The 27,152-nt window shown below is 41.6% G+C and overlaps 2 protein-coding genes across 6 annotated transcripts; one reads left to right on the forward strand and one right to left on the reverse strand.

Annotated features, from left to right (window-relative positions):
* The first annotated feature begins 1,616 nt into the window (after positions 1–1,616).
* On the forward strand, positions 1,617–6,414 carry LOC122713205. Of its 4 annotated transcripts, none has more exons than XR_006346467.1 (6): positions 3,910–4,003; positions 4,102–4,198; positions 4,361–4,408; positions 4,507–4,603; positions 4,706–4,807; positions 5,176–5,317. XR_006346467.1 is itself a non-coding variant. In XM_043933443.1 (5 exons), exons 1-5 carry the CDS (start codon positions 1,984–1,986, stop codon positions 6,295–6,297), a joined length of 1,719 nt encoding a protein of 572 aa, XP_043789378.1. In that variant the 5' UTR covers positions 1,617–1,983; the 3' UTR covers positions 6,298–6,414. The 4 variants fall into 4 exon arrangements, 2 of the variants coding, with proteins under 2 accessions (XP_043789378.1, XP_043789377.1); XR_006346466.1 differs by having other exon boundaries at positions 5,171–5,311; XM_043933443.1 differs by lacking the exons at positions 3,910–4,003; positions 4,102–4,198; positions 4,361–4,408; positions 4,507–4,603; positions 4,706–4,807 and adding exons at positions 1,617–2,499; positions 2,572–2,813; positions 3,241–3,826; positions 6,146–6,414 and having other exon boundaries at positions 5,171–5,393.
* Positions 6,415–6,556: 142 nt separating this feature from the next.
* LOC122713200 (serine-rich adhesin for platelets-like) lies at positions 6,557–26,152 on the reverse strand. Of its 2 annotated transcripts, XM_043933434.1 has the most exons (5): positions 23,862–26,152; positions 23,248–23,424; positions 15,784–15,863; positions 13,955–14,030; positions 6,557–10,639 (listed from the first exon to the last, which is right to left on the reverse strand). In XM_043933434.1, the coding sequence occupies exons 3-5, from the start codon at positions 15,854–15,856 to the stop codon at positions 7,483–7,485; spliced, it is 3,306 nt and encodes a 1,101-aa protein (XP_043789369.1). In that variant the 5' UTR covers positions 15,857–15,863; positions 23,248–23,424; positions 23,862–26,152; the 3' UTR covers positions 6,557–7,482. The 2 variants fall into 2 exon arrangements, with proteins under 2 accessions (XP_043789369.1, XP_043789370.1); XM_043933435.1 differs by lacking the exon at positions 23,248–23,424.
* Positions 26,153–27,152: the final 1,000 nt, after the last annotated feature.

Raw genomic sequence — 27,152 nt, forward strand, 5'->3', positions numbered from 1 at the left:
AAAAAAAAAAAAAAAAAGAGAAAAAATCCATCCATCGAAAGTCCATCGAATTGTCTCTTCTTCTCGATCCTCAAATTTCTCGATCCTTTCTCGATCGTTAATTTATATTGAATCGAATGCTAAAATCGATCTATAAATAAAAAAAAAAGAGGAAAAATCCATCCATCAGAAATCTATCCAATCAACTCTCCCCTCTTCTTTCATTTTTCGATCCTCAAATTTTTCGATCTATTTCGAATGTTAGAATCGATCTATATAAATAAAAAAAAAGAGAAAAAATCCATCCATCGGAAGTCTACCCAACCTTTTCTCTCCTTCTTCGATCCTCAAATTTCTCGATCGTCGATTTATTTCGAATCGAATGCTAGAATCGATCTATATAAAAAAAGAAAGAAAGGAAAAATCTATCCATCGATCTACGAACTCTTTCCTTTTCTTCTCCTCGATCCTCAAATTTCTCGATCGTCGATTTATTTCGAATCTAATGCTAAAATCTATATAAAATACTAGATCTATATAAAAAAAAAATAAATAAAATCAGAGGAAAACTAAATATATAAAAAGAAAGAGCGAGAGAGAGAGAGAGAGAGAGAGAGAGAGATTGCGGAATCCCGGCCCGAACGAATTCCTCCGCGAGGAGGTTTGTGGGTCGAGGATGCAGAAAAATGGGAAAAATCCGGGACCCGCTCGGTTCCGGAAGCTGCTCGTAAAACTGGACGGAGGCGTTTTATTATACACGAATAAGAAACGTTCGCGTTTCAGCAAAAAAAAAAAAGTAAGGGAGTTTCTGTGCCGAGAGAGAGAAAGAGAGAGAGAGAGGAAAAAACGATCCGTCGATGTCATCCTCGTCCCCTTTCATCATCATCGCCTCGCGTGTCCTTAATCGATAAACCGAAATTCGACGATTCGTTTCGATCTGTAGCACCTATTTCCCGATCCGAACGAGATAATCGGGGATAAAATGGCGATTGTCCGACCGTGTCTCTCCTTTCCCCCCCCTTCTTTTTTCCTTTCTTTTTCCTTCCTTTCCTTTTTTTCCCTTTTCTTTCCTTTTCTTTTTGCTCGAGTATCGAATGCGGCAAGCGTCGAGTGGCAACCGGTTTTAAAGAGTCGGTATCCGTTGGAATGGAAGGAACATTGGCGATGCGCGGGGGATCCAAAAAGAGGATCCGTCGAGAAGAGTGTGGGGGGGGAAAGCGTGGGGAGGTGTCGAGCTCTGGCTCGCGAATCACGGGCGGAAAAACACGGGCGTGCAAACTTGCTGTTGATTGTCCACAGCCGCTTCGTGAATTAGCGCGTGACGAAACCCTCGCTTCTTCCAACCACGACCGATCCCGCGACGTTCTTCTTCTGTTCCCAAACTCGGCAACGTGCAATTCGAAAAATCTTAAGAATTGTTCGAAAGACGCTCGAGGAAGAAGAAAAGAGAAAAAGAAGGAAAAGAAGGAAAAAAGAAAAGAATGAAAGGAGACGCGAAAGGTGTGTGTGTGTGTGTGTGTGTGTGTATCGAAGACGAGAGGATAGAGGCGAGGAATAGAGAAGAGTTTGGAGAAGAGGAAGAAGAGACGCGCGCGTCTCCGTTCTCCAGGTGGCCAAGCGTGGTGCACACGGTTTGTCGTACGGCGAGCACGTGGCGGCAAGAGCGAGACGCAAAATGGACCAAGTATCCAGGAAGTGGGGACCTGGATTAAAAGCGAACGAGGGCAACGTCTCGGCGACAGAGCCATCTCGGACCTTGAACGTGGTGGAAGTGGACGGTACCGGCCCCGTTCACCACTCCTCGCCACGTTGCCTCGCTCCGTGGTTTCCTAACGGGTTCCTGGCCTTGCCCTTCGTCCCACCCGATCCTACGGTTGGCCGCGTTCCGCCAACACGAGCTGCCGACGAGATCTTGTTGGAAAAGTTGGAAGATCTGGAGGATCGATTTCGAGGTTGGCTACCGGGATATTAGGACGAATTCTCCCTTCGCCAAGACGTTTTCAGATGGGGAGCGTGCGGGTCTCGGCTCTGATCTGCCTTCTCCTCGTCGCATCGAGGCTCAGGGAGTCGCGATGCGGGCCGAGATACTCGTTCGAGGCGAGGGCGAAGGCGTCCGAGTTGTTCAAGACGAAGGGGGAGAGCCTGAGGGCGGTGCAAGAGGAGGGGGTCATGGCCACCCCGAGCCCGCTGCGCCACGAGACGCCAAGGAGGGCGGGCAGGGACGAGTACTCGTCGACGACTACGAGGGGCGACGACGAGGACGAGTCGAGGAACGGATTCGAGGCGTCCACGTTCAACCCGGACGTGCTGAACAAGTTTTTGGAGGAGTACGCGAGCAAGATCAAGGGGAGCAGCAGCGAGAAGTACCAGAGATATCCGTTCAGGATCGTCAAGCCTTCCGAGCCGCTCCCCCTCGAGGTGGACGAGCAGACCACTGTTCGATCGTCGATCATCGATCACGAAGATCAGAACACCAAGTACGAGGAGGAGCCGATCAATTCCACGTCCACCGAGGATGGAGTAAGATCGTCTCTTTTATTTGCTTCGTTTATTTTGTTTCTCGATTGTTCGACGATTTAACAACGATTTCAGTTGGGCGGGATTCTGAACGACACGATAAAGAGGAACAAGTATTACGGGGCGAACTCGTACGACGATAGGAACGGTTGGGTCACGTTGGAGGCGATACCGTGGTCGAAGAGCAAGATTTCGAAATGGCAAGCGACCCCGAGCACGCAACGCCCGTGGCCGGAAGTGAAGCCGTGGGATAAACCGGGCAAACCTTGGACCTCCGATTACTCCGTCAGGCCCATCTACGAGAACAATAAACCATGGTAAATTTACACCTTTCTCGTTAAATGCGTTAAAATCGCGTGAAAGTAATTAATATATTTATATTTAATTATATATAAATTATTAACACTTTTGAAATTATTACTTAACTTATAAATTTTATTTTAATAGATTAAAATTGTGTTTAAAAGAATAATAATTAAATTTGTTAATTTCAAATGAAATTTCGAATTCATTTTAAATAATTATAAATTAATTTAAATTATGGTTAATAATAATATTCGATAAAAAATTCGAGATCAAAATATGAGTTTCGCGGGTGAATTAAATTTTTGAATAATTTATTTTAATAAATTTTAAAAAGTAGATTAAAATAATTTTCTTTAGCTCTAAAAAGCGTACAAATTTCATTAAGTTGAAATGTGAAACGAAATCTGACAATGTTTCTCCCCCCTTCCCCCTCCCCAGGTACGAGAAGCCGAAACCGAGCTGGCCGGAGAACAGCCAGAACGACAAACCCGCGTGGCAAAAGCCCAATCGCCCTTACTACACTGAGAAACCGGAGGAGACGCAGGCTCAAAAGTGGCCACCCGAGAGGCCCTCTTGGAACAAATACACGGACCGTCCAAGCATCAACACCGATATAATTACCGACAACAGGCCCGCCAATTTCCCCAGCAATTGGAACAGGCCGCAACCGACGAAACCGAGCTACCAATACTTGGACAAGTATCCGGATAAATATCAGGGGGAAGAGGGAAACGATTGGCACGATTTTCCGACGAGGCTCGAGGATCGTCCAACACCTAGGCCGAGCACCGAGAGGCCGACCGCCTTCTCCCATTACCAATACGTGAACAATCATCCGCAGAGTTATCCCGGGAACGGGGACGGCCAGTGGGTGCTGCTCTCGACGAACAGAGGCTATTCCAAGTCCAGGCAGAGGTCGATAAAGATAGACTCGATGGGCCAAGCGGCGAACGTTACGAGGAGCGTGGGCAGAAGGGAGGAAGAAGCTGATCCAGCGGTAGCCGTGATGACGTCGAAGAGACAGGTTAGGCTAGATGATCAAAGAAGTTTGTTATGATATATATATATATAGGGGGAAGAAAGGTTGAAAGAAAGAGAATTTTTGTGAAATTCTGTTTTTGAATTGGTTCTTTCTACATATGGTGGGATTTATCGAAAAGAATTACGTTTGTAAGAATAGAACAAAGGCTCGCAACGAGGAGTAAGTATTGCGTAAACGAATAGTGAAAAGTATCGAGATTTCATTAGAAAAACAAAAGAAAAGGAAAGAATAATCCTTATTATGATTTTGATCAAAAGATATGCAGAAATAATGGGAGGAAGAAAATTGACAGTCGCTTGATGAGATATCGTTTAAATAGGTTAGATTGGCGATGTTACAGTCGATCAATGAGACGTAAGTATTGCGTAAACGAATAGTGAAAAATATCGAGATTTCATTAGAAAAATAAAAGAGAACAAAAGAATAATCCTTATTATCATTTTGATCAAAAGATATGGAGAAATAATGGGAGAAGGAAAATTGGCAATCATTTGATAAGATATATTATTTAATTAGGTTAGATTGACAGTGTTACCATCGATCAATGGCATGTCGTAACGAAGCGTAAGTATTACGTAAACAATTAGTGAAAAGTATCGAGATTTCATTAGAAAAACAAAAGAGAACAAAAGAATAATCCTTATTATCACTTTGATCAAAAGATATGCAGAAATAATGGGAGGAAGAAAATTGACAGTCGCTTAATGAGATATCGTTTAAATAGGTTAGATTGGCGATGTTACAGTCGATCAACGAGACGTAAGTATTGTGTAAACGAATAGTGAAAAGTATCGAGATTTCATTAAAAAAATAAAAGAGAAGAAAAGAATAATCGTTATTATCGTTATTATTTGATCGAAGGATATGGAGAAATAATGAAGGGAAGGAGGAAAATTGGCAGTCGCTTGACGAGATATCGTTTAAGTAGGTTAGATTGGCGATGTTACAATCGAATAACGAGACGTAAGTATTGCGTAAACGAATGATGAAAAGCATCAAGATTTCATTAGAAAAACAAAAGAGAAGGAAAGAATAATCCTTATTATCATTTTGATCAAAAGATATGGAGACATAATGGAGAAAAGAATTGGTAATCATTCGATAAGATATATTATTTAATTAGGTTAGATTGACAGTGTTACCATTGATCAATGGCATGTCGTAACAAAGCGTAAACAATTAGTGAAAAATATCGAGATTTTATTAGAAAAACAAAAGAGAAGAAAAGAATAATCATTGTTATCACTTTGATTGAAGGATATAGAGAAATAATGAAGGGGGGAGGAGGAAAATTGGCAGTCGCTTGATGAGATATCGTTTACCTAGGTTAGATTGACGGTGTTACCGTCGATCAACGGCACGAATACGACCACTTCGCACGGGGGCCTTCTGGAAGTGGAAAAGACGTTCAAGAGCGTGGACCAGAGTCAAAAGGAGTACGAGATGGAAAGGCAGCCGTTGCTATCGACCATCTTGAAAAAGAGACCTATCAGAAACACATTAGGAAATAAGGCGTCCAGCTCTGCTGTTCTGGCTGCTGTCAGTGCCGGTCAGCGTTCAGTAATNCGAATGATGAAAAGCATCAAGATTTCATTAGAAAAACAAAAGAGAAGGAAAAAATAATCCTTATTATCACTTTGATCAAAAGATATGGAGACATAATGGAGAAAAGAATTGGTAGTCATTCGATAAGATATATTATTTAATTAGGTTAGATTGACAGTGTTACCATCGATCAATGGCATGTCGTAACAAAGCGTAAGTATTGCGTAAACAATTAGTGAAAAGTATCGATATTTCATTAGAAAAACAAAAGAGAACAAAAGAATAATCCTTATTATCACTTTGATCAAAAGATATGCAGAAATAATGAAGGGGGGAGGAGGAAAATTGGCAGTCGCTTGATGAGATATCGTTTACCTAGGTTAGATTGACGGTGTTACCGTCGATCAACGGCACGAATACGACCACTTCGCACGGGGGCCTTCTGGAAGTGGAAAAGACGTTCAAGAGCGTGGACCAGAGTCAAAAGGAGTACGAGATGGAAAGGCAGCCGTTGCTATCGACCATCCTGAAAAAGAGACCTATCAGAAACACATTAGGAAATAAGGCGTCCAGCTCTGCTGTTCTGGCTGCTGTCAGTGCCGGTCAGCGTTCAGTAATTCCTTCATTATTCTTCGATACAAAGAAAATTGATGTGTAACAAGATGTGTTACAAGATCGAATCTTTATTAATTAATCGTTTCGAAAATTTAATAATTAAGAGTTAAAGATTCAAATTAAAACTCATGCACTTTGCAGGGATACTACCGGCAACAATGGCAATGATGATACCGATGATTCTTGGTCGTCGAAAGAGGGATCTAACGAATTCCGGATTGGGCCTCCTCGATCACGACGAGATTATGATAAAGAAACTGATCCCGGGAAACAAAGTACTTGATAATTCGTAGAAACGGAGAAATGGAGATAAAATTTAGAAAAGGAAAAAAAAATAGGCACAACTTTTGAAATATATAAAAATGAAATTAGCAAATTATTAAAGTTTAAGAAACTGGTGGTGTACATGACAAATTTGTATAGTTTTAAGTCTATCTATTCTCTTATTTACATATATCGATCGATATATACGGATTCGTTTCGTTTGGCAACGAGTTTAATTGTTAATTGTTTCGACGAAAAACAAATGTGTTCCGCAGATAGGAAAAATAGATTTTTATTACAAGTTTCTTCATATATTTATACACATGTTAGGATAACACGTAGACATTTATCTTATTTATTATTTATTTATTTATTTATATATATGTGTGTATTTATACTTTACATTTCGATGCTCGGTTTAAATAAAAGGCATAAATACCGATACGAAAGATACCGATCGAAGAATAAAAGAGTCGTTCGAAAAATAAAGGAATAGAATTTTTCGCTGCTAGTCTTTCAAAACCTTTATCTTTCTCGAAACTTTCTGGTGGTTTCGAAAAAACTATCGTAGAATGCATCTTTTTTAGCACTCCGTGCGAGAAATCCTATTTACTGTTAAAGCTTCTTGTTCCTGTTGTCCAGGAATAATCCAATCTTCGTTCCTTGATCCAATCCGACGGTTTAAAGTTTAAACGATTAGCTTGCATATGTTGTAAAATTCTAAACGTTCTAAAAATTACGTATAAGAATATTTATAAATTAAAAAAAAAGAACGCAGAGAAAAGATCTTTATCGTTAGAGTAAAACGCGCTAACAAAAGATGAATCGTCTAGATGATAATAATAAAATAACTTCATCATTTTCACCAGAAAAGGGGAAATATTCGTTCCTAAGCTTAAACAACAAATGTTATTTTTTCTCGACGAAAATCTTCATCGGGGAAACATCTTTATCGGTTCAGAAACGAATATTTCTTTCCTGAAAAAGAAAAAAAAGTGAAGATACAAGATAAAAAAGGAAACGACGAAGATATTTCAGATTCGATCGGAAAGATTCGAGCGTCAATGACGCGATTTCCGTTCCTTTCTTTTTCTTTTTTTTTTCCTTCGAAACGAGGTCCTCGAGGAATATAAGATGGATACGTGCCGCGAGCATAGCTGACGCTACGAATCGTCGCTCGAGTCCACCATTTCCACCGAGGAGAGGACTCCGCCTCACTCCTCCCCGTTGATCCTCTTCTGCACGTGGCCGAGATATCTGGCGAAACCCTCGCTGGCGTGTTTAAGAAGCGTGAGACCGAGCCGGAACTTGATCTCGGCGATCTTCTTCACGAAATTGAAGAGATTGAAACCGTTCTGCTCGGCTGGCTTCTTCGTGGTCGGATCGATCGTGACGCTCTCGACGGTGCTCGTACCTTTCGCCTCCCCCTCGGAATCGAAATTTTCCAAGGAGGAAGACGAGGACGAGGACGAGGAGGAGGAAAAGGATGATGATTCGATCGTCCTCGTCGAAGAAACGACGGTGCTCGAGTCCCGTTTCTCGAGATCGTCCTCCACCTCCACCTCCTCCTCCTTCTTCTTCTTCCTCCTCCCCCCCATTCCGTCCTCCTCGTAATCCCCCTCCGCCGGTAAGGCAGAGTCGATAATGTCGAGGATCTCGTTGCTCAACTCCTCCTCCCTCCTCTCCTCCTCCAGCTCCCGTTTCGAGGGAATTACTTGAATCACGGAATCCCTCCTAACCCTACCCGACGATTCTCGTCCCAGGACGGATCTCTTAATCCTCAGAGACCTCGGCCCGTGCTCCACGGCGACCGCTGTAGGGGTAATCTCCACCTCCTCGTAACCCTCGTCAGGCCTCGCCGTCTTGATCTGGCCTCCGTAATTCTGAACGCTGCCCACTCCCACGTTGAAGTTGTGACTCGTCACGTCGTACCCGGTACGCGTCTGGCCCCCCCCGCTGCTCTCCGTCCCCTCTCCCCCGTAACCGTTCCCCAATTTTCCAACGCTCGAGAGGATCTTCTCCTCGTAGGGAGGGGGATACGCGTTCGGGACGCTTCCGACGACGAATTGCCGATTCGCCGAGCCTTGAACGCCGGGACCGACCACGTACTCTCGATGCCTGGTCCCGTCGTGGTACGGGTTCGGAGGGGTGCTGGAGGGGTCGGAATAATAACGATAATCCGTGTACTTGTGCGACGGGGCCGTGTTCTCCGAGGGGTGATAGACGGGGGAGGATAAGGTCGGGGAGGAGTAGCGCTGCTGATCGTTGTTCCTGTTGGTCGGTTGGCGATGGTCGAAGGGGGCGTCGTAACGCTGGTACGCGTAGTAATTGTCCTCGTACACCTTCGACCCTTGGTGGCCCTTGGTCACCTCGTCCGTGGTCATCCCTTGAAGGACCTTGGACAGAACCTCCTCCTCGCTCTGCCCGTAATTCCCCCCGTATTCCTCGAAGTTGTACTTGTATTTCGGCTCCACCTCCACGTAGTTCCTCCTGGCCGCGGTTCCACCGAACGGGTAGAGGAAGTAGGAGGCCAGGCCCAGGCCGAGGCCCACCAACGACATGACGCCGAAGCTCGGCATCACCTCTCGGCTCAAAAAGTTGTATATCTGAGTGCTGATCCCAGATGAGGGGGCAGGCTTCTTCTTCGTCTTCTGCCCCACCTTCGTCTCGGGCGCTATCTTCGATTCCTGTGCTATTCCATTCTCACCCCCCTCCTCTGCGATCTCGACACTCGGCTCGATTTCCTCGGTCAAGCTTGGTATCGGTGAGCTGGGAACGACAGTCGTGGTGGACGTGGTCGTGGTCGTCGAGGCGATCGGTTTCCTCCTTCTGTTCTTGTTCTTCTTTCTCTTGGGCCTCTTGGTCGTGGTGGTGGTGGTGGTGGTGGTGGTGGTCGAAGAAGAGGAGGAGGAGGAGGAGGAGGAAGAGGAAGGAGAGGTGGTGGAGGGTGTCGCGGAAGAAGAAGAGGTGGAGGAGGAGGAGGAGGAGGACAGTTGATCGACGTTGATCTTGGTCAGCTCGGGATTGAAATCGAACTTCATCAGATCTATCTTGGTGTCGTGCGCCAAACCCTGCCCCTTCTCCACCTTCTCGATCTTCAACACGGGGGCGTTCACCTTGATCGGCTCGATCTCGATCCTCGTCTCGTCCACGGGTTTCCTCAACTGCACCTTCAACACGTTGTTCACCTTCGTCCCGACTGGTTTGAGCTTCGAGACGGGCGCCTCAGGCGGAGGCAGGTTCTGGTGGTCGGTCGAAGTCGAAGGTTTCGAGGTCGTCGAAGCGACGATGTCCGCGCTTCCGCTCGTCTGAGGGGTGGTCTGGGTCTTCTGATTGTCCATCAGGATCGACGCTTTGATCTTGGTCACGAACATAGGTTTCTCGGTGTTCTTCGGAACGGCGATCATCTGGACAGGTCTGAACGTCACCTTCTCTATCTTACCGACCGAAACGCTCTCGTTCTTACCGACGTCCGGTTTAACAGCGACCCGATTTCTGTTCGGATGCTTCGGCCTGCTCTGTTGGTTAGGCCGATTGGGCGCTTTCGAGATCGGGGCTTTCGAAGCCAGAACCGTGGTCTTCGTGGTGGCTATCTTCGGTTTAGGAGTCGTTCGACTCGCGATCTGGTTCTTTCTCGTAACGTTGACGTACGTAACCTCCGAATGATCGGTAGGCACCTGGCCGATCTTCGAAACGGTTGTTGTGCTCTGGATAACCTCCGACGCTTTCTCCGTGCCTTGCTCCACCTTTTCCAATTTCGACTCGAGCTTGCTCGTCGTGGTCGTTGGAAGGAGGACCGATTTCCTCGTAACGGCCGATTCCTCTTCGGGGAGGGTCGTTACGGTGATCACCTTCTCCGTGGCCCCTCTTTCGGTGGCGTCCACCGTTGAAGGGGTGATCCTCGCCTCCTCGGTTTCGGCGATCGGTTGCTTAGTCCTCTTACGCTCCTCGATCGAGGTTTTCACGGTGGTGGACGGCGGATTGAGGAGGATCCACGTGGATATGCCGCCCGTGGTCGTCGCGTGATTCTTGTACGCCGTGATCAGACGCGTGGAGGCCATCTCCTTCTCGAGCTCCTCCTCGGTTATGGCCATGGCTTGGCCCGGATGGCTGGTCTCGAAGTAGCTGAACTTGGAGTTGATCGGCCTGCCGAATCCGATCGGGTGCCGATCGTTGCTCGACTCTTTCACCTCGTCGCTCGTCGCCGATTTTTCCATCGCCGCCGCCGCCTTCTTGATCGCGTTGTCGAGGATCTTGGCCGGCTGCTGTTCGCCATTCGTCACGTTCAACAATTGAGTGGCCACCGTTCTTAACGACTGATCGATGTGCTGAAGATCTTTTATGCGGCGTTGCGTGTCGTTCCCTCGGATACTGAAACGAAATCGCTCGATTAAGTCGGTCGTCGGTCGAGTTGAAGCGAGATTCGAAGATAGAGAGAGAGAGAGAGAGAGAATAAAATGATCTTGAAGCGAAGGGATCGATGTTTCCTTACCTTTGAGTGACTGCGAAACCTTTGGAAAAAACTTGGTTATTTCGTTAATTCTTAATCGTTCGTCTTTGTCATCAACTTCCAGTTTTACGTGGAATGTGTGGGTTTTCGAGCGAGGATATTATTTTTGGGAATAAATTTATTAATTGGAATACCGATGCGTCAAGGATAATAATAGGAGACGTCCCGTCTCTGTATTAATGAGAATAATACGTGAAAGTGAATAATTTTGTGGTTAGAAAAAAGAAAAAAATGCAAATTTGTTCGTTTGTCGCATATTGGTTTATTTCAGGTTACATTTCACTGGCACAAGTACTAGCAATGCCCTAAGAAATTCTCCGTGAAGAAGTGATTCGAACAAAAGATTGATTGTGTTACATCTGTAATACTGTTCCGTGTTCTGAGTTTCAACGACTAAAAATACTTTCTCTTACTTACTCGTTAACACATTAGATTTAAAGCTACCGTTGGCGAGGTTAATTGCCTGATACTAAATACCCGTTTCCCCTTCCTTAATAAATAATCGATGAAATATATATATATATATATAAAATAAAATTTACGAATTAATTATTTAAATTCTTTCTTCTCTCTGTTGCTTTTCTTTTTAGAAAAATTAAAACGACAAAATAATAAACGAATCATTCTTGTAATCGCGCAGCATGTATTTTCATCCAAGACCTCGAAAGATCTTAGCGAAAAAAGGAAAGAGAGAGAGAGAGAGAGAAAACGATCCAAAAAAACGATCTTCGTTTCATCTCTTCCTCTTCTTCCTCTTGCTCTTCCACTCGTTCACTCTTCCGTACCTCTCCATAGACTGTCTAATCACCTCCTCGAAACCGGACCAATAATCGTTCCCCGTATTATCGTTGGCCCTTGCGAAACCGAACGAGCTAGGGAACAACCAAGGATAGAGAAATGTAACTACGCCGAGGATTCCGGCCGCAAGCGCGGTGAAGGGAGCAGCCGCCAAGCTGAAGAAGCCGTAATGCAAAGGATCGAATGTGAGATAGGCGAAGGCCGAGGTTATGGAGTCCATTATACCGGTTGGTGACAAATCGAAATCCTCGTCCTCGTCCTCGTCCTCGATTGGACGAGATAGACTGGCAGAGGGCAGACTGGTAGCTGGAGAAAGAGAGGAGGACCCCGTGGAAGCGTCTGAATTGGAATTGGCGGGTGGCGCCACAGCTGGACGAACGAGAGAATTAACGGATGGAGGATCGTTCGCTTGGTCGACCATCTCAACAGAATTCGAATCAGCTTGTGCAACTTGGCCAGAATTCGTGATGCTGATCTGAGTATCTTGCACCACTTCGAAGTCGGAGACCTCGTTCTGCTCGTTCTCGAGAATCTGGTCGTTCTCTTGTGGATCGTTTTGGAGAGTGGGGGGTCGGTAAATAGGAACGGGTCGATAATAATCGTCGACGACAGGTCCAGAAACACCAACGTATTTATCCACCTGATCCATGTGATAATTCTGATAGTTTTCAGAACCGATCCTGTGGTCGGTGGTCGAGGGAGAGGGGGTGGACGACTTGTACACGTTCGAGTTGAACACGTGGGAATTGATGACGATGTTCAGATCCGTGCAACCCTGTTTGCTCTGTATCGTGTTGTTGATCCTCGTGTAAGAGTTTATGAGAATCGTGGGACAATTCTGGTCGTAAGTTACCACAGGAGTTTGAGGTTTTTGGTTAGATAACGGATTCTTGCTCTCTTCGTAGGAAGTGAAGCCTATGTGGACCCTGTTTGGGCCTCCTGGCTTCGAGGTGCTCGAAGAAGGATACGATTGCGGAAGAATGGGGGGAGGAGAAGGGGATACGAAAGCGTTGGAGGAGGAAATGGGTTGGACGTGTGCCGGAGGTATTCTCGACGCGTTGTCAGGCCTCCTCGAGTCTAGATTTATGAAATGAATCACGGTGTTCTGGGATACGTGGGTTTGAGGATTTCGAACGAGAGGATTTTCGCTTTTGTTTCTCGACGGATCGAGAACGTTCTCCAATCGATTTGGAACGTTTTCCGTGGCGTGACTCGGACGATGAACGGGATAAACGAAACCCGGTCTCGGGATTTGAAGTTTATTCGGAAGATTGGAAGGTTCGTTCGGTTCCAAATTTTGATAAACGGAATCGAAAGCGACGTTGACGGGATTATCGATTTGCTCGGCCTCTACGATATTGCTACCATTCGTCACGAAGGCAGGAATCTTCATCCAATGAACTATTTCTTGGAGATTGGAGATCGGCCTCTGGGAAACAGGCGCTTGATGATCGAAACTGGAATTTCGGATGAGTGGATCGTGCGCGATCTCAAGTTTGATCGGATCGTGTTCCACGGGGGAGGTGTACTTATCGTAATTGTGGAAATCCTCGGCGTTCTGAATGCCGGTGTTGGGCCAATTCTTCAAGCTCGAATCGAAGAAAGAATCGTTCTTATTGACGATCTTATTTTGATTATTCTTTTTCTTCGAATTGGACGGAAGATGAGGCGAGGATGGGCGACGAATTTTCGTCCTGTTGGACCGTTTCGAGGTCCAGTGACGATTGATGGACGATTGATGAGCGTGAGTGGGGGAAATGGAGGATGGGAGGGGATTCTCGACGCTGTTTTTATTCTCGTTGAAAGATAATTTGGAAACACCTCGAGCCAACAGCGAGTCGGTGATCTTTTTAATGGCGGCCACGTGATCGAACGGAGTCGTGGACTCGACCTTGGATAAAAGAGTAGGCGAGAACGCTTCCTTCCGACTCGAGAATCCCGAATTCTGGCCCAAGGTCGTGCCATCATCATCATCATCGAATCGTGAATTATTCATCGGAATTCGGTATGTCCTTCTCTCGAGAGAATTCCTTGTGGCCCCCTTCGGATGCGAAATTCTCGAATTCGTAGGCGGAACGCGTTTGCGGATTGAATTTAATTCCTGGCTCGATCTTATTCGAACATCGTTCGACGATGGAATTACAAAATGGGGAAACTTGTTTCCGAATCTGGTTAAATTATCGTTCCTAATCGATCGCTCGTTAACCTTCGAGTTTTGTTGTAATCGAAATTTCGACGAGTTCCAAACGTTATTCGAGTGCTCCTCGTTCTTTAATTTTGCCCCCACCCTTTTTCCCGCGTCGCCACGTTCGACAAAACGATCGATATTATTATCGCGGTGATAGTTAATAGTACTAGTTCCGGAATTCCACGTATACCTGCTATCTTCTCGAACGCCGGATGTTCTCCATTCCTCGAGGTTCGCCTTCGATGGACGAGCTTGAATCGAACTTTCTGAAATTTGATTGAAAAAGAAAAATTAATAAGATTCAAAAGTAAAATGATTATATTAGAAGATATTATAGATGTATCGAATTGATGTTTATTAATGGAAATGAAAGAGATGGAAACATTAACCCTTTGAAGAAGTAGTTAAAAATTTCGAATAAAGTTATTTTCAGTAATTTTTATAATTGATTCGCTCTTTGTATAATCTCGATCGTTTGCCATTATAATTATTCGCGATTATTATTATTGTTTTGGACAATAAATTATCAAAGTAACTTCAATTTTAAATTAACTTCAATATATTAGCATAGATATAAAATTTATTTCTTATAATATGCATAGATTAATTATGATTCGATAGTTTAATTTATAAATGTAACTTCGTTTTCGAGTAAAACATATTAATAAATAGTTTTGAAAATATTTCATCTTAGACGATTATCTTTAACGTATTAAAATATTCGAATATTTATTCGTAGCTATTTTAATTGATTTTCTTTTCATATAATCTCGGCATTATTGCAATTATTATTACGCGAACGATAAATTCTCCAAATAACTTTATTCGTAACTTCAACTATTAAATTTTATCCATCACTATTTGCACCTATCTCGATGCATTAACGTAGACATAGAATCCAGAGTTATTCTAACGTATATCGATATGATTTAAAAATTTTTTTATTTCTCATCCATATGCATAATTAAACCATAGTTTAATTAAGATAATATTCGTGTATATACGCAATAAGCTAGACATACTATAAATAGTTTCGAAAATAGTTTCAGCTTTTAAATGAAAATAATTTTTACATAATTTTCAACATTCGAATTATCTAACTCTTCTATCTTACTATAGTAACGTCTAGTGTCAAGTTCCTAGCGAAGGACCTCTCGTGTCCTTTTGCGAAACTACTTTTCACCAGCGAAACAGTACATTGTCCGTATATTCGACTATCATTCTTTTCTAATAAAGATCGTTATATTTCTTGCCTTCGGATATAACCGATTGTCAATGGATCGTAACACGTGCGTAATTATCCAGAAAAATGAGGAGGAAAAAAGGGGGGAAGAAAGTTTCACGTTACGAAATGAAATTTTGCAACGAACGGAGGGAATCGATCGTTCGTTCAGAAAATTTTTATCGTAAATTACGTTTCCTGGCGCAATCCAGACTTGTTAGGCTCGCGTAATCACGAATTACCCCGCGTTTCCTCGATCACGAAACCGATGAACACGGCGAAACAGAAATACAGAAATAATTTTATAGCCTTCGATTGGGGGATATAAAAATTGGCACAAGAGTGGAAACGATTGTTCGAATATATAATTTATATATTTCTCTTCTTATATATTTCTCGTAATATATATTTCTCTTTCTGAAAGAAACAAGGCGAACGATTGAACGTGATAGACATGGTTCCAAAAGCGAATACAAAAATTTCTAAAAGAAAGGAGATCAAAATATTCTGCGAAAATAATAAAATAAAAGAAATTGAATTTGCATCAATGGAAAAGGCGAATAATCGATCGAGAGGGAGCGTACGACGAGAACGTTTCCATTATCTGATTTACAACCGAATAAATACACGGTTAGCTCGAGTTAAACGACGATTCGATCGAATCGTTTTATTTCCATCCGGGAAGGATCCGCCTTTTCCTTTCCATTTTTTCCGCGCACATTTCCCCGATAAAATATTCCTTTAAGCTTTATCTTGGCAAGTCGAGCAAATCGACGAGGAAAAATCTCGATTCTTACCGGTTCTCTGGGGCCTGGCGTCGCTCCATCCTGACACCAGCAGAACCACCACGATTAACAGCTTCATCCGCATTTTTGCACTGAAAAAGAAAAAAGAAAGAAAATCAATGCTCGTAATTTGATCCAATAAAATCATCTATATACATATATATTTATTTCATGAATTATACGAGAAAACTTGTTTCAATAATCGATACGCATATGACGACGCTGTCGGCTTTCTCGTCGCATTTCCCTCTTTCAAAGAATCGCGTACCGGAACGCGATTCATAACAGGAAGCGCGGGACTCGAGCCGGTTTATTAACGAAACAAGTATGTATTAACGATCGGACGTATTTGGAGGTTGGCCGAAAACGAAGGTGCACTCCGCGGCGATAAAATGAAGTGACGCAACTGCGGTCGAACAACGTATTATTTTTCGAACGCAACAGTAGAGAGAGAATGGCCGATTTGCGTACGAAGGTCTCGATCGAGGTGATCGTTCGTATTCGATGGCTGGATCGTTCGCTCCGTGCCGATGCCTGTCGCATGAAAATGAGCAGCAATGCGTTCGTCGTGTATGCTTTCGTACATGTTTCCTCGTCTCCTCTTTTCTTTCTATTATTTTTCCTTCCTTCGAGAGCAAGCAGAATAATAATCTTCAAACATAAACTCGAAATTGTTCAAATTGTTTTTAAAAAAGAAGAAATTCCACGCAGTTGCAAGACCAATAACCGTATATATTCTCCTCTCCTCCTCGACATTCGTCGCGTTCCAAGGCTGCTCGCTCGTCGTGCAGGATCGTAAATTTTCTTTTTCCTTCTTTTTTTTTTTTTTTTTACTTTTTCGTTTTCATCTAGCATCATTTCGTCTTGCATCTTTTTCGGTCGTTGGTTATTCGTGTCCGGGTAACGGTACACCGAGTACTATCTCGAACCTTTGATTTGCATGTAGGCGCATCGAGAGGTGAATCGGCCATCGTCCATGTCACGAATTGTATTGTAAATCAATCGTGGAGGATATCGTTCCCTCGATTACGGCCAACGCGTGTACACGCGTACCGTTACACGTCGAAATACTTTTCCGCCGTTGACGGAATCCATCGTCACGGTATTTTCTCCCCCAATGAGGATCCTTCCTGGATTTTCCAGCTTCAGAATTTTAGATGATTATCCTTATCGTCTTGTCGGCGATTAGAATTGACTTGACTGGATATAATACAGATTTAATCTGTAATCTCGAGCATCGCGGTGAAAGGTGATAAAAAATGAAGAGGAGGATAGAACACAGGGTTGGAAATTTTTCTTCCCTGTCAAATTTGATTGATTTAATCAACGTGAAAACTTATTATTATTTCTTAGCAATAGTCTTAGAGAAATCGTTCACAAATTTTTCCCACCTCTTATCAAATAAACAATAATACAAACACACCCCTTCTTACCTTCTGAATCTCAAAATCCTGCTGGAAGCCGCATTTAATCACCAAATCAACGATCAAGAGAGAGAAAGAAGAAGGGTGGGAGGAGAAAGAAACAAGAGAAAACGAACACACAACGCGATCAAAAACGAAATACTAAAAACTCGAAGTATACCGAAGAAAAAAAAGAAAAAAAAGAGAGAAAAAAACACCTTTGTTCTTCCCTTTCTTTCGAAATCGAGATGAAAAACTGGGATGAAAAAATGGGGGAGAAAAAGACGCGAGAGAGAGAGAGAGAGAGAGAGAGAGAGTGTATGAATGCGTGTCCGGTATCGTCCAGGAGGACGACAATGTTTCGACAATGGTGCACGGCTGACTGAATCCACGACTCGAAGAGGTTGGAGAAGCGAGCGAGCTGTGGGCCCGCGTGTGCACGCAGGTAATCGAAGCAAGTGGTGGAGAGGCGCCTCGTGCACGAGTCATCGGGAACCCGTTACTCCGCGTTGCTTACGAACGAGATCCGCTCGGGTTGAATAACCTTCACGGCTGTGCATGCTAAAAGCGTGCTCGTGACTACCTTGGCCGATCACCTCGGGAACTGGGTGAATCTGCACTCCGATTCGCCCACTACGCGAAATCGGGGGAAGAACGCGCACGCGCGTACGCGCGCCATGCGACGATTCCACGCATGGATGACGTAACAGCGGGCCAGCAAAAAAAGGTAAATAAAGAAATATATCTCTCTCTCTCTGACAACAAATTTGACTTTGATCAAGGAGAGGAGAACGAAGAGGAACGATTGTTGAATCTTTCGTTCGTGACTCGCGATGAACGCGATTCGATACGAGGATAAAGAATTTAATGGATAAGAAGCGAAAGGAAATGAAGATTCGAGGGAATCGAAGATAGAAAGGGTCGAGAGTTTTTTGACGATGGAAGGATAAAGAGATACGTTGTAAACAGTGTTTAAAATATATATTTTTTAGTATCATTTTTCTTTACATTCTAAACGATAAAAGTGTACTGAGAAATTGAATGAAGTATTCTGTAAATAGCACGATTTATATTTTACGGTGAGCAATAAGAAAAATTTTTTTTTCTTTCTTCTTCTTCCGGGAATCTGGAGGAAATGTGGAACGAGGAAATCGATAGAGGATAATTTTGTTATACGAAAATAGATTGCCAAAGTTCTGTAAAACTGATGGATCGAACGGAGGAAGTATAGGTGAAACATTTCTCGAACGAGATCTATGAATAAAATATCGGTTCGACGAACGAATTCCATCTGAAATTTTCTCCGTTGAATTAAGATAAAACGAACTTTTTGTTATTCTATTCCTAACTTTCAATTCATCTCGCAATTTCGCACGTTGCTCGATAGTTCGCGATGAAAGTTCATTTTTCAGAGGGAAAGGATACGAAATGAAAGTATTCGTTTGCAAGAAAAAAAATTTATATACGTAAAAAGAGAATATCGAAGATACGCCGTAAAAAAATTCATATTTTATTAAGAAAGTTCGAGAAAAAAGAAAGTATAACATTTCAAGGTTAAAAAAAAATGAAGAAGGTCAAGGTCACTCAAAGATCGGTGTGCAGAATCAAGATTATTTCAAGATTAGAACTCATCATATCATTGGCAACAATGCTCTTCCAAAGATCACGAATAATTGTGACGATGTTATTTATTTTTAAAAAAAATTTTTTTTTTCAACGAATTTTCAAAAAAAAGTTTAAAGAATACTTAATAATGTTTACTTAGAAACGGAATATTCAATTACTTGAAACAGGTTCTTTCAGCGATAGTACGCCTCGTCAACATTTTTGACATTATTTTCATTAAGAATTTGTTTCCTAATTCCATCTTTGGCTTTTCTTATGAAAATACGAAAATTTGTTTCCTCGAGATTTATTATATCGTATCCTTATCGTTATATATTCGCATTTTTAAATTTGAAAGATTTCGAGTACGAATAAAACACGTTTAAAGCATAAAGATTTAAATTCATTCTCGAACAACGAGTAATGAGTTTTAAACATCGAATTTGATGATATCCGAGAAAAGAAATGTCGAATGTACTTTTCCCTGAACGAAAAAAAAAAAAAAGAAAAAAAAAAAGATTAATCGATTAGTTACGCGCGGCTAACAGTAGTTTTACGATTCCACAACATTCCACGATCCCCAAGAAATTCAAACGCTTTCTCGGAAAATAGAAAAAAGATGAGATTCGATTATTTCGAAGTTAAAAGGAACACGACGACAGAAGCTCGACGACGAAACTTTCGAATAAATTTTCAACGCGATTAACCCCGCTCTATCTCCCTCCTTTACCTCTTTCCTATTCCTTTTTTACAGTAATTACAGCCACGCGCGATGCATCTCTTAGCCCAGAATCGAGAGAAAAACGAATCACGATACGCATACCGACGCGCTTTTGTGATCCCGGCAACCAAACCGGTTCCAAGAGGAAGATGGGGGAACATTCATCGAAGATAAAGATCGTTGAACACGTATGCGATCTTTTTTCTTTTTTTTAAACCATCAAACAAATTCAACGCATACCACGTTGATCCACTTGGTTCGTTAATGGCTTCGAGATATACAAGAAAGCGCAAGAAACGCGACAACAGCTCCACGCGTGGATATATTTCGAACAATTTAAACATGGATGGAACAACTACCTTGTTCCATCTTACGGAAAATTTATATCGAAGTAACGTGTATATATATATATATATATATATACGGATAAGAGGGTAATTCGTTGTATAAATAACATGGAGAAAACTTGTCCCGGACGACAAACGAGTACGAATAGAATCATTGAGGTAAAACGAAGAACGCGTGAACACGACAACATAGTGAGGAGAGGTTGGGGGAAAAAACGTATTTCCTACACGAGCGCCATCGAGCGGATCGAGAGACGACGCTCGATTACTTCCTTTTACGGCTTAATATATGAAGGAGAGAAGAGAGGAAAGAATGTATTAAAAACTTATCGTGGAAATGAATTGGAGGAGAAGTTGAATTTGTTCGTTAGAGGTAAGAAATTGGGTGGAGAGATCGGGTGAAATTTGTATTCCATTTATTGTATTATAATTACTTTAATAAACGATCGATATTCTTTCCTCGATTTTTAAGAATATTACCACAGGATAATGATCTCGAACGAACGGAAAAAAAAAAAAGAAATAAGTTTATGTTTTCATGAGGATATCTTTCTTGAAATCAGAGAAGAGGAGAATGTAGCATAAAACATCGCCATTATCACGTTTAAATCGACATTTTCTTCGAATAATAAAAAAAAAAAAAGGATAAACGTGATTACCATTACCTAACGAGTAAAACGAGTTGAGAATCTACGAATTTATATCTCTCGCAAGGTAGATGCTAGTAGAAAAACGTAAGTACATATCTTTTCGCTAATCAATTTCAACTCGTTCGTTCGAATAAAAAGTAACATTTCAACGTGTACATATTTTATTTCTCTTTTTAACTACTATTTTTAATCATTCGATCGAAAAACAAAATTGCTCGAATAATATTTATAAAGAGATGGAAATCGTATTCAGGCCAATGAAGATGGGTTTTCAAGATGTGACGTGAAAGAGTTTTGATTGGCGAACGACACAAGAAGCACGAATGGGCGAAGGGTGAAGAAAAAGAAGGTTCTCAGGAACCACCTCCCGGAAGGTGTGCACGCGATATAATAAGAGAACGTGGTCACACCGACCCAGAATCGTAGTAGGTAGCTCGATGTGGGACATAGCGGCACTTCTTACGGCCATAGATACCTTTCCCATCTGTTGGCAAACGACACAAAGCTTGTCGACCTCGCTTCGTTTCGACGCGTGCCCCTTTGAGCATCACGATCGAGGGAAGAAAGAAAGAAGAAAGAAATGGAAGGGAGTAATTAATGCCAGGGAGAACAATCGCGATAACAGATTACATATCAACAGATTTGAAATTATGATCGTGGAAAAAGTTCATCGAGAGTTCAAGAGCTTGAAATTCAACAGCCTTCTTTACGACCGTAATTTATGATTTTGCACATCTTTCCAAGAAGACGAATATTTGATATTGGAAACGTATATATTTTAATTTCGATGAATTTTCTCTTTGACTGAACGATTGGTCAATTAGTCGGCAAAATTTAATAGTCGAAATTACGAATAAAATTACTTCGATAATTTTTTCGTTCAAAACGTAATAATAATAATAATAATTGGGAATAATTATAAATCAATTATAACAGCTATGAGTAAATGTTATTCAAGCATTTTAAGTAATTAATTTGAATTAATTTTATTCGAAATTTTTAACTAGTTACTTTTTCAACGAACCAATGCCCAACTCTGGGCGGACACTAGACAATAACACTAGAAAATCACTAATCATCCACAGATGTCGTAGGTGACGTTGATAAAACGTTCGAGATAGAAAAACACGGAGGAAATGTATTCTTCTCTTTTCCAATATACGTTACGAGTTATAAAATATGAACAGGTTCGAAGAACAAACTATTCGCCAGTATATCTTAATTATTTAAAACGAATTAAAATTTTCCTCGTGTCCTCGTAACAATTCTCCGCAAGTTGCGTCACCGACTCGTAATAAATAATTAAGAGCAACGTTCGTGGACGGTTGAACGGGAGCGCTTCCGCAACGGTGCACCGTTACCGATCGAGAACGTTTTTTTTTTTTAACGAGAGTACGGTCGACATCCACCCGATCTCGATAAATAGTTTTGGTTTGCATGTCGAGCTGCGTTCTCGTTCTCCATCTTCGCGGAAATTGCGAACGAAGACGGTATCCAGGAGGAGAGAAATGGAGAATCATGGAGAATGCACGCGTTAATTAATTAAAACCTTTTGAAGTCGTGGTAGAGGGAGCCTCGGGCTGCGAAAATTCTCGTTCGACCAGATAAACGGGATATACGCATCCGGGGAGTCACGGATATCTTATTCCTCTTTTCTCCGCTCTTTTCTCTCTCTCTCTCTCTCTCTCTCTCTCTCTCTCTCTCTCTCTCTCTCTCTCTTCTTTACTCAATTAGATACGCTATATGGATGTAAATTACGACAAATTTATATGAAAATGCGATAAGCGCGGTTGAATTTGAACGAACGGATAAAAATCGAACGAAGTAACGTTATCTAGTATTACACACGAGATATAATATTAATTCGCTATTTTAACAATTTTGCAATTTTTATTTTTATTTTATTGCGCGGAGATTAAAAACTGGAGTGGCTATATATAATATTATAAGGAAGCCATGTCGATAAGTATACGTGGATGTGAACCCTGGGAGGTCATCGATCGTGAAGAGAACGAAAGTTTTCAAGGAAACGAGGGACGACAACCTCGAAGAAGGAAAAAGTAAACTCTGAATTTCTTGGAACTGCTACTAATTGCTCCGCTCTCGTGATAATTGACGAACACGTGAAAAGTGAAGATACTCTCTCGGCTCATTTTTCACCGCGCGAAAGGAATCTCATTTTTTATCGAGCGAATATTACGTGAAATATGGATTAAGAATCGATTAAGAAAAAAAAGAAAGAAAGAAAGAAAGAAAGAAAGAAAAATCGATAACTTTAATCGGCGAGCGGAAAGTAGTGGGTAACTGGTGTTACGAAAACGGTGTCGGTCGAACGAGTAAATTGTTACATCAAGAGGAAGCATTTTATTCACCGCTCGCGAAAGTGCGCGTTAATTATACCATCGTTAATTACGCGGCGTGTAAAGGAAAAAGAAACAAAAAAAATAGAAAATGTTTGTAAACAACGCAGGCAACGTGGCATCATTCACCGACCATTTCCTGCATGAAATTCTGATTACCCTCGTCGAGGTAATATCTGCATTGTATTCCACTCGCGATAAAATCAAATCGATCGTCCGTTCAGATACATCGCGAATTCTTCTATTCGATGATGGATCGTTATTAAGTATTAAGTCTCTCTTTCCTTTTTTTTTTTAAATTCGATTTTTAAAAAGAAAAAAAAGCTTTCTTCGTCCATCTCAAAATAGAAAAAAATCCAATAAAACGCCATTGGTTTCAGGATTACTTACCCACTTAGGTGGAGTAAGACTCTCTTTCAGATAGGAGCGTTTTTAGAGCGATGGCTGGGCTCGTTTCGTTTTCAGATCCCGATTTATTAGATCGTTCGCTTGGACAACGGGTATTGGCATCTCGATCGACGGACTTCACGAGTCAATGGCGGCGCTCAGTGGCGGCAACTTCCGTTTCTGAAACGTGACATCGATTCACGATTAATGTATACGCGATTCGTCGCGGTTCGTTTATCTGAAACGTGCGTGAAACGATCAAATTTATCGATCCATCCTATCCATCCAAGCCACGCTATTTGGAGAAAGAAAGTACAAGACGCGGGAAGAAATATGGGGATCGGATGCGTTTTCAAGATTTATGTTCGTATCGACGACGTTTTTTTTTTTTTTTACATCTCGTTCTACAAGAAAAATTTAGCGATTCCACGTTTGCCTCGAGACGTTTCTCCGTGTCGAATTGGCTTTCCTTTTCTATCGATCGATAAGAGAGATCGTTAGACTTTTCGCTCGATAATTTCTACCGATTTGCGACTTGTCTATATTCTATCGATAATAAATTAATTTTTGGTATAACTTAATAATAAATTTCGAGTATTTATCGAATCTTTACTCACCTTTCGAAATTTCTTCTTCTTCTTAAAGAAATTGCTCGACTTGATCGTTGCTTTTCATTTCTTTCTATCAAAAAAAAAGAAACAATTTTTTCCTCTCTCGAATGATAAATTCTTCAAGTTCTTCTTTCAAAGATGGTCGTTTAAAAAAAATCCTCCATATCAAGTTCTCTTCCTTATTATAATAAAACACGCTTCACTTCCCAACTTCCCGACTTTCTACAATCTTCTTCATCTCATAACGCAGAAGATTATATTATATCTCGTCTGCGAGTGCTCCGCTAATTCTTTCCCGTCCACCACCTCTAAACGGATGTAACTTCCTAAAAAGATTCAAAGATTCTTAACGATTTCACGGTTCATAAGCCTCGAAACGATTCACCACCCTTTTTGCGCTTCGAGCCGCTGCTTTCTCCGCTTAGAATAGAATGTTGCTTTTTCTCCCCCCTTCACTTCTGCCTCGAATTTCTTTCCACTATTTATGCGATTTAATCAATTCAACTTCTCTCTTGAGTCTTCTGACGCATTTAAAAAAGGAAAAAAAAAAAAAAATCCGAGAAATCACACTTTCCAATTACACTCCTCCTCGAGACCATGTCTCGGATGGAACAGTTTGTTTATTTATTTTTGTGTAAAATGTCGTGTAACGTTTTTCTCCGTTTCTTATATATAATAAATCCTGTGCGTGTTATGCATCGATCCGGTGACCCGCCTGAGGATCTTCAAGTGGACGAAGAGAGGTCGTTTTTTTAAAAGACCAAGCAAACGCTAATCGACGAAAGGATAAGTATCCGTCTTGTGTCATTGCGTGTGATCAAAGCGGACTGTCTGCGTTCGCATGTGGACGCGTTCGTGCTCCAGTAAAATCGCAGGAAATGTTCAATTTAAAAATAAAAAAGGGTCGAGAAAGAATAATATTCTCTGACCAGAACAGAACACTTTTTTTCCACCGTCCACTGCTCCTCCATTTGCTTTCCTCGAAAATAAAAAAAAAAATTCGAACGTCCTCCTCCTCCTCGCGTTTCTTCTTCTTCTTCTTATTCTTATTCTTCTCCTTCTTCTTCTTCTTCTTCTTCTTCTTTACGAAGTCGAAGTAATTCCTCCGTTAAGTGTCTCGACAATTAGAGTGAAAATAAAGATTATCGCGTTGCTTTAATATCCGTAAAAAAACGATTCCACTGCTCTGTTGCTCGCATAGAATCGTAACGGCGAATCTATTAGAGATGGCCTTCCTTCATTAGTTTCTCTCGCGATCAATCAGTTTTTACGAGATGGGTTTCGCATATCTTTTTATTCTCTCATTTCTTCGCAACACGTTTAAGACGATTTTATCGCGCTAAAAACAATTCTCTCCGTTCCATTGTTCAATTTATTTACTATTAACAATTATATTTACGTCTTACAATTTCTTCTTTTCAATTCTAACTTAATATCTCCGCTCTTTTTTTTCTTTTTTATATTCAAAACGATACGATCGTTTTCTCGCGATATCTTCGATTTAATATTATCTCTCCAATGTTTCTTTCTTTTTTTTTTTTTTTTAAAGAGTACGAAATAATCTTTATCTCTTAACTTGTTGTTCACTTCTTTTTTTCAAAATGGAATATCTTTATCGAAGAATTTTCCTTTTAAAGCTATTATATTTACGTCTTACGATTTCTTCTTTTCGATTCTAACTTAACATTTTTTTTTTTTTTATATATATTAAAACGATACGATCGTTTTCTTGCGATATCTTCGATCCAATGTTTCTTTTTTTTTTTTTAAAGACTACGAAATAATCTTTATCTCTTAACTTGTTGTTCACTTCTTCCACACCTTTCTTCAAAATGGAATATCTTCATCGGAGAATTTTCCTTTTAAAACTATTTACGTCTTACAATTTCTTCTTTTCGATTCTAACTTAACATCTCTTTTCTTCTTTTTTTTTATATATTCAAAACGATCGTTTTCTTGCGATATCTTCGATCCAATGTTTCTTTTTTTTTTTTTTAAAGACTACGAAATAATCTTTATCTCTTAACTTGTTGTTCACTTCTTCCACACCTTCTTTTCTTCAAAATGGAATATCTTCATCGAAGAATTTTCCTCTTAAAGCTATATATTCTTCTTTCTCGCTTTTCCCTCTCGTTAATTTCCTCAACAACTTCCTCCTCCTCCCAACTCAAGTTTCTTCGAACTTAGAGGGATCTATTCCCAGAATTCCTCTGTCAACGATACGCAGAATCTCTTCTCCTTGATTCTTAATCGGACGATCCCCCAAGTTTCATCGCAGAATCTTTTCGAAACTTCCACGATCCCATTCGTGATCTTTCCCTTCCCTTTCAAACGCCACCACCCTCCATCCAACCAACCCCCTTTCTCCCTCTCCCTCTCTCTCTTTCTCTTTCTCTCACCTCTCTTCCACGACCACTTCCACGATCCAATCTCTTTACTAAAACTAAAACTGGCTGCCAGACGAGTGTCGAAATTGCACTGAGGCTGGATAGTGTTCTACCGCCCCCGATGTAGCTTCTCCTTTCCGCGGTTACAGCTCGAGCCATTTAATAGTGGGGACTCGGATATCCCTTCTTTCGCTGGGAACCTCTGCTCGCGGACTCGTGTCCTTGCTGCTCCACGCCATCGCCGATATCCTCGGTCGCTTCCAGTCTTCTCCCCTCGAGGGGAGACCTTCTCCCTACCGATCTTAATCTCTCTTCTTCCTCTTCCTCTTCCTCTCTTCCTTTTCCTCTTCTTCTTCCTTCCTTCCTTCCTTCCTTCCTTCCTTCCTTTCTTTCTTCGTTCTTTCCCACGATTCTCTCGTTTACACCGGTAACACCGTTCTCGCGGCTTAATACCGCTTGCCTTCGAAAGTGGAGATTCGTGTCAATATTCCTTCCCGTTTCCATCCGCTTCGACGCTCGTTTCGAAACGAACTCGAGGTTCCCCGCGTTTTCGAATTTAAACGCGTTCTCTGGTACAACAAGCGTTCGAGGAGTAGTCGCCTCGCGAGAGGACGTTTTTCTACGTGTTTTTCCTCGTGTCTCGTCTTTGTTAGTCTTTCTTTTTTTTTTTTTTTTTTTTTAGGATCAACCGATGCGCACACTTGGGAACGGGACTTTCCTCCTCTTGCTTCGATTATTTAATTAACCATTGTGAAAAAGAAGAAGACGTTGAGATCGTCGAGAGAGAGTTGAATTATTCGAAATTATTGTTGATAATTTCTCAGAATCGAATCGAACGGGTTACATTATTTTTTTTTTTTTTTCCACTTGTTTATCGTACCGTGTTACTTTGTGTATAAATTTATTGCTT

The sequence above is a fragment of the Apis laboriosa genome, unplaced genomic scaffold (genome assembly GCF_014066325.1).
Source record: "Apis laboriosa isolate Shangri-la unplaced genomic scaffold, ASM1406632v1 scaffold23_cov150, whole genome shotgun sequence".
Lineage (NCBI taxonomy): Eukaryota > Metazoa > Arthropoda > Insecta > Hymenoptera > Apidae > Apis > Apis laboriosa.

What these genes read in the sequence shown, in the direction of transcription:
- LOC122713205 (XM_043933443.1), top strand. Translation starts at nt 1,984, where the DNA reads ATGGGGAGCGTGCGGGTCTCGGCTCTGATCTGCCTTCTCCTCGTCGCA. An exon ending in TGATGACGTCGAAGAGACAG is followed by an intron (nt 3,827 to 5,170) that starts GTTAGGCTAGAT and finishes TCGTTTACCTAG; the next exon opens with GTTAGATTGACGGTGTTACC. An exon ending in TCTGGCTGCTGTCAGTGCCG is followed by an intron (nt 5,394 to 6,145) that starts GTCAGCGTTCAG and finishes TGCACTTTGCAG; the next exon opens with GGATACTACCGGCAACAATG.
- LOC122713200 (XM_043933435.1), bottom strand. Translation starts at nt 15,856, where the DNA reads ATGCGGATGAAGCTGTTAATCGTGGTGGTTCTGCTGGTGTCAGGATGG. An exon ending in CGCCAGGCCCCAGAGAACCG is followed by an intron (nt 14,031 to 15,783) that starts GTAAGAATCGAG and finishes ATCAAATTTCAG; the next exon opens with AAAGTTCGATTCAAGCTCGT. An exon ending in GGCGTTCGAGAAGATAGCAG is followed by an intron (nt 10,640 to 13,954) that starts GTATACGTGGAA and finishes ATTTCGTTTCAG; the next exon opens with TATCCGAGGGAACGACACGC.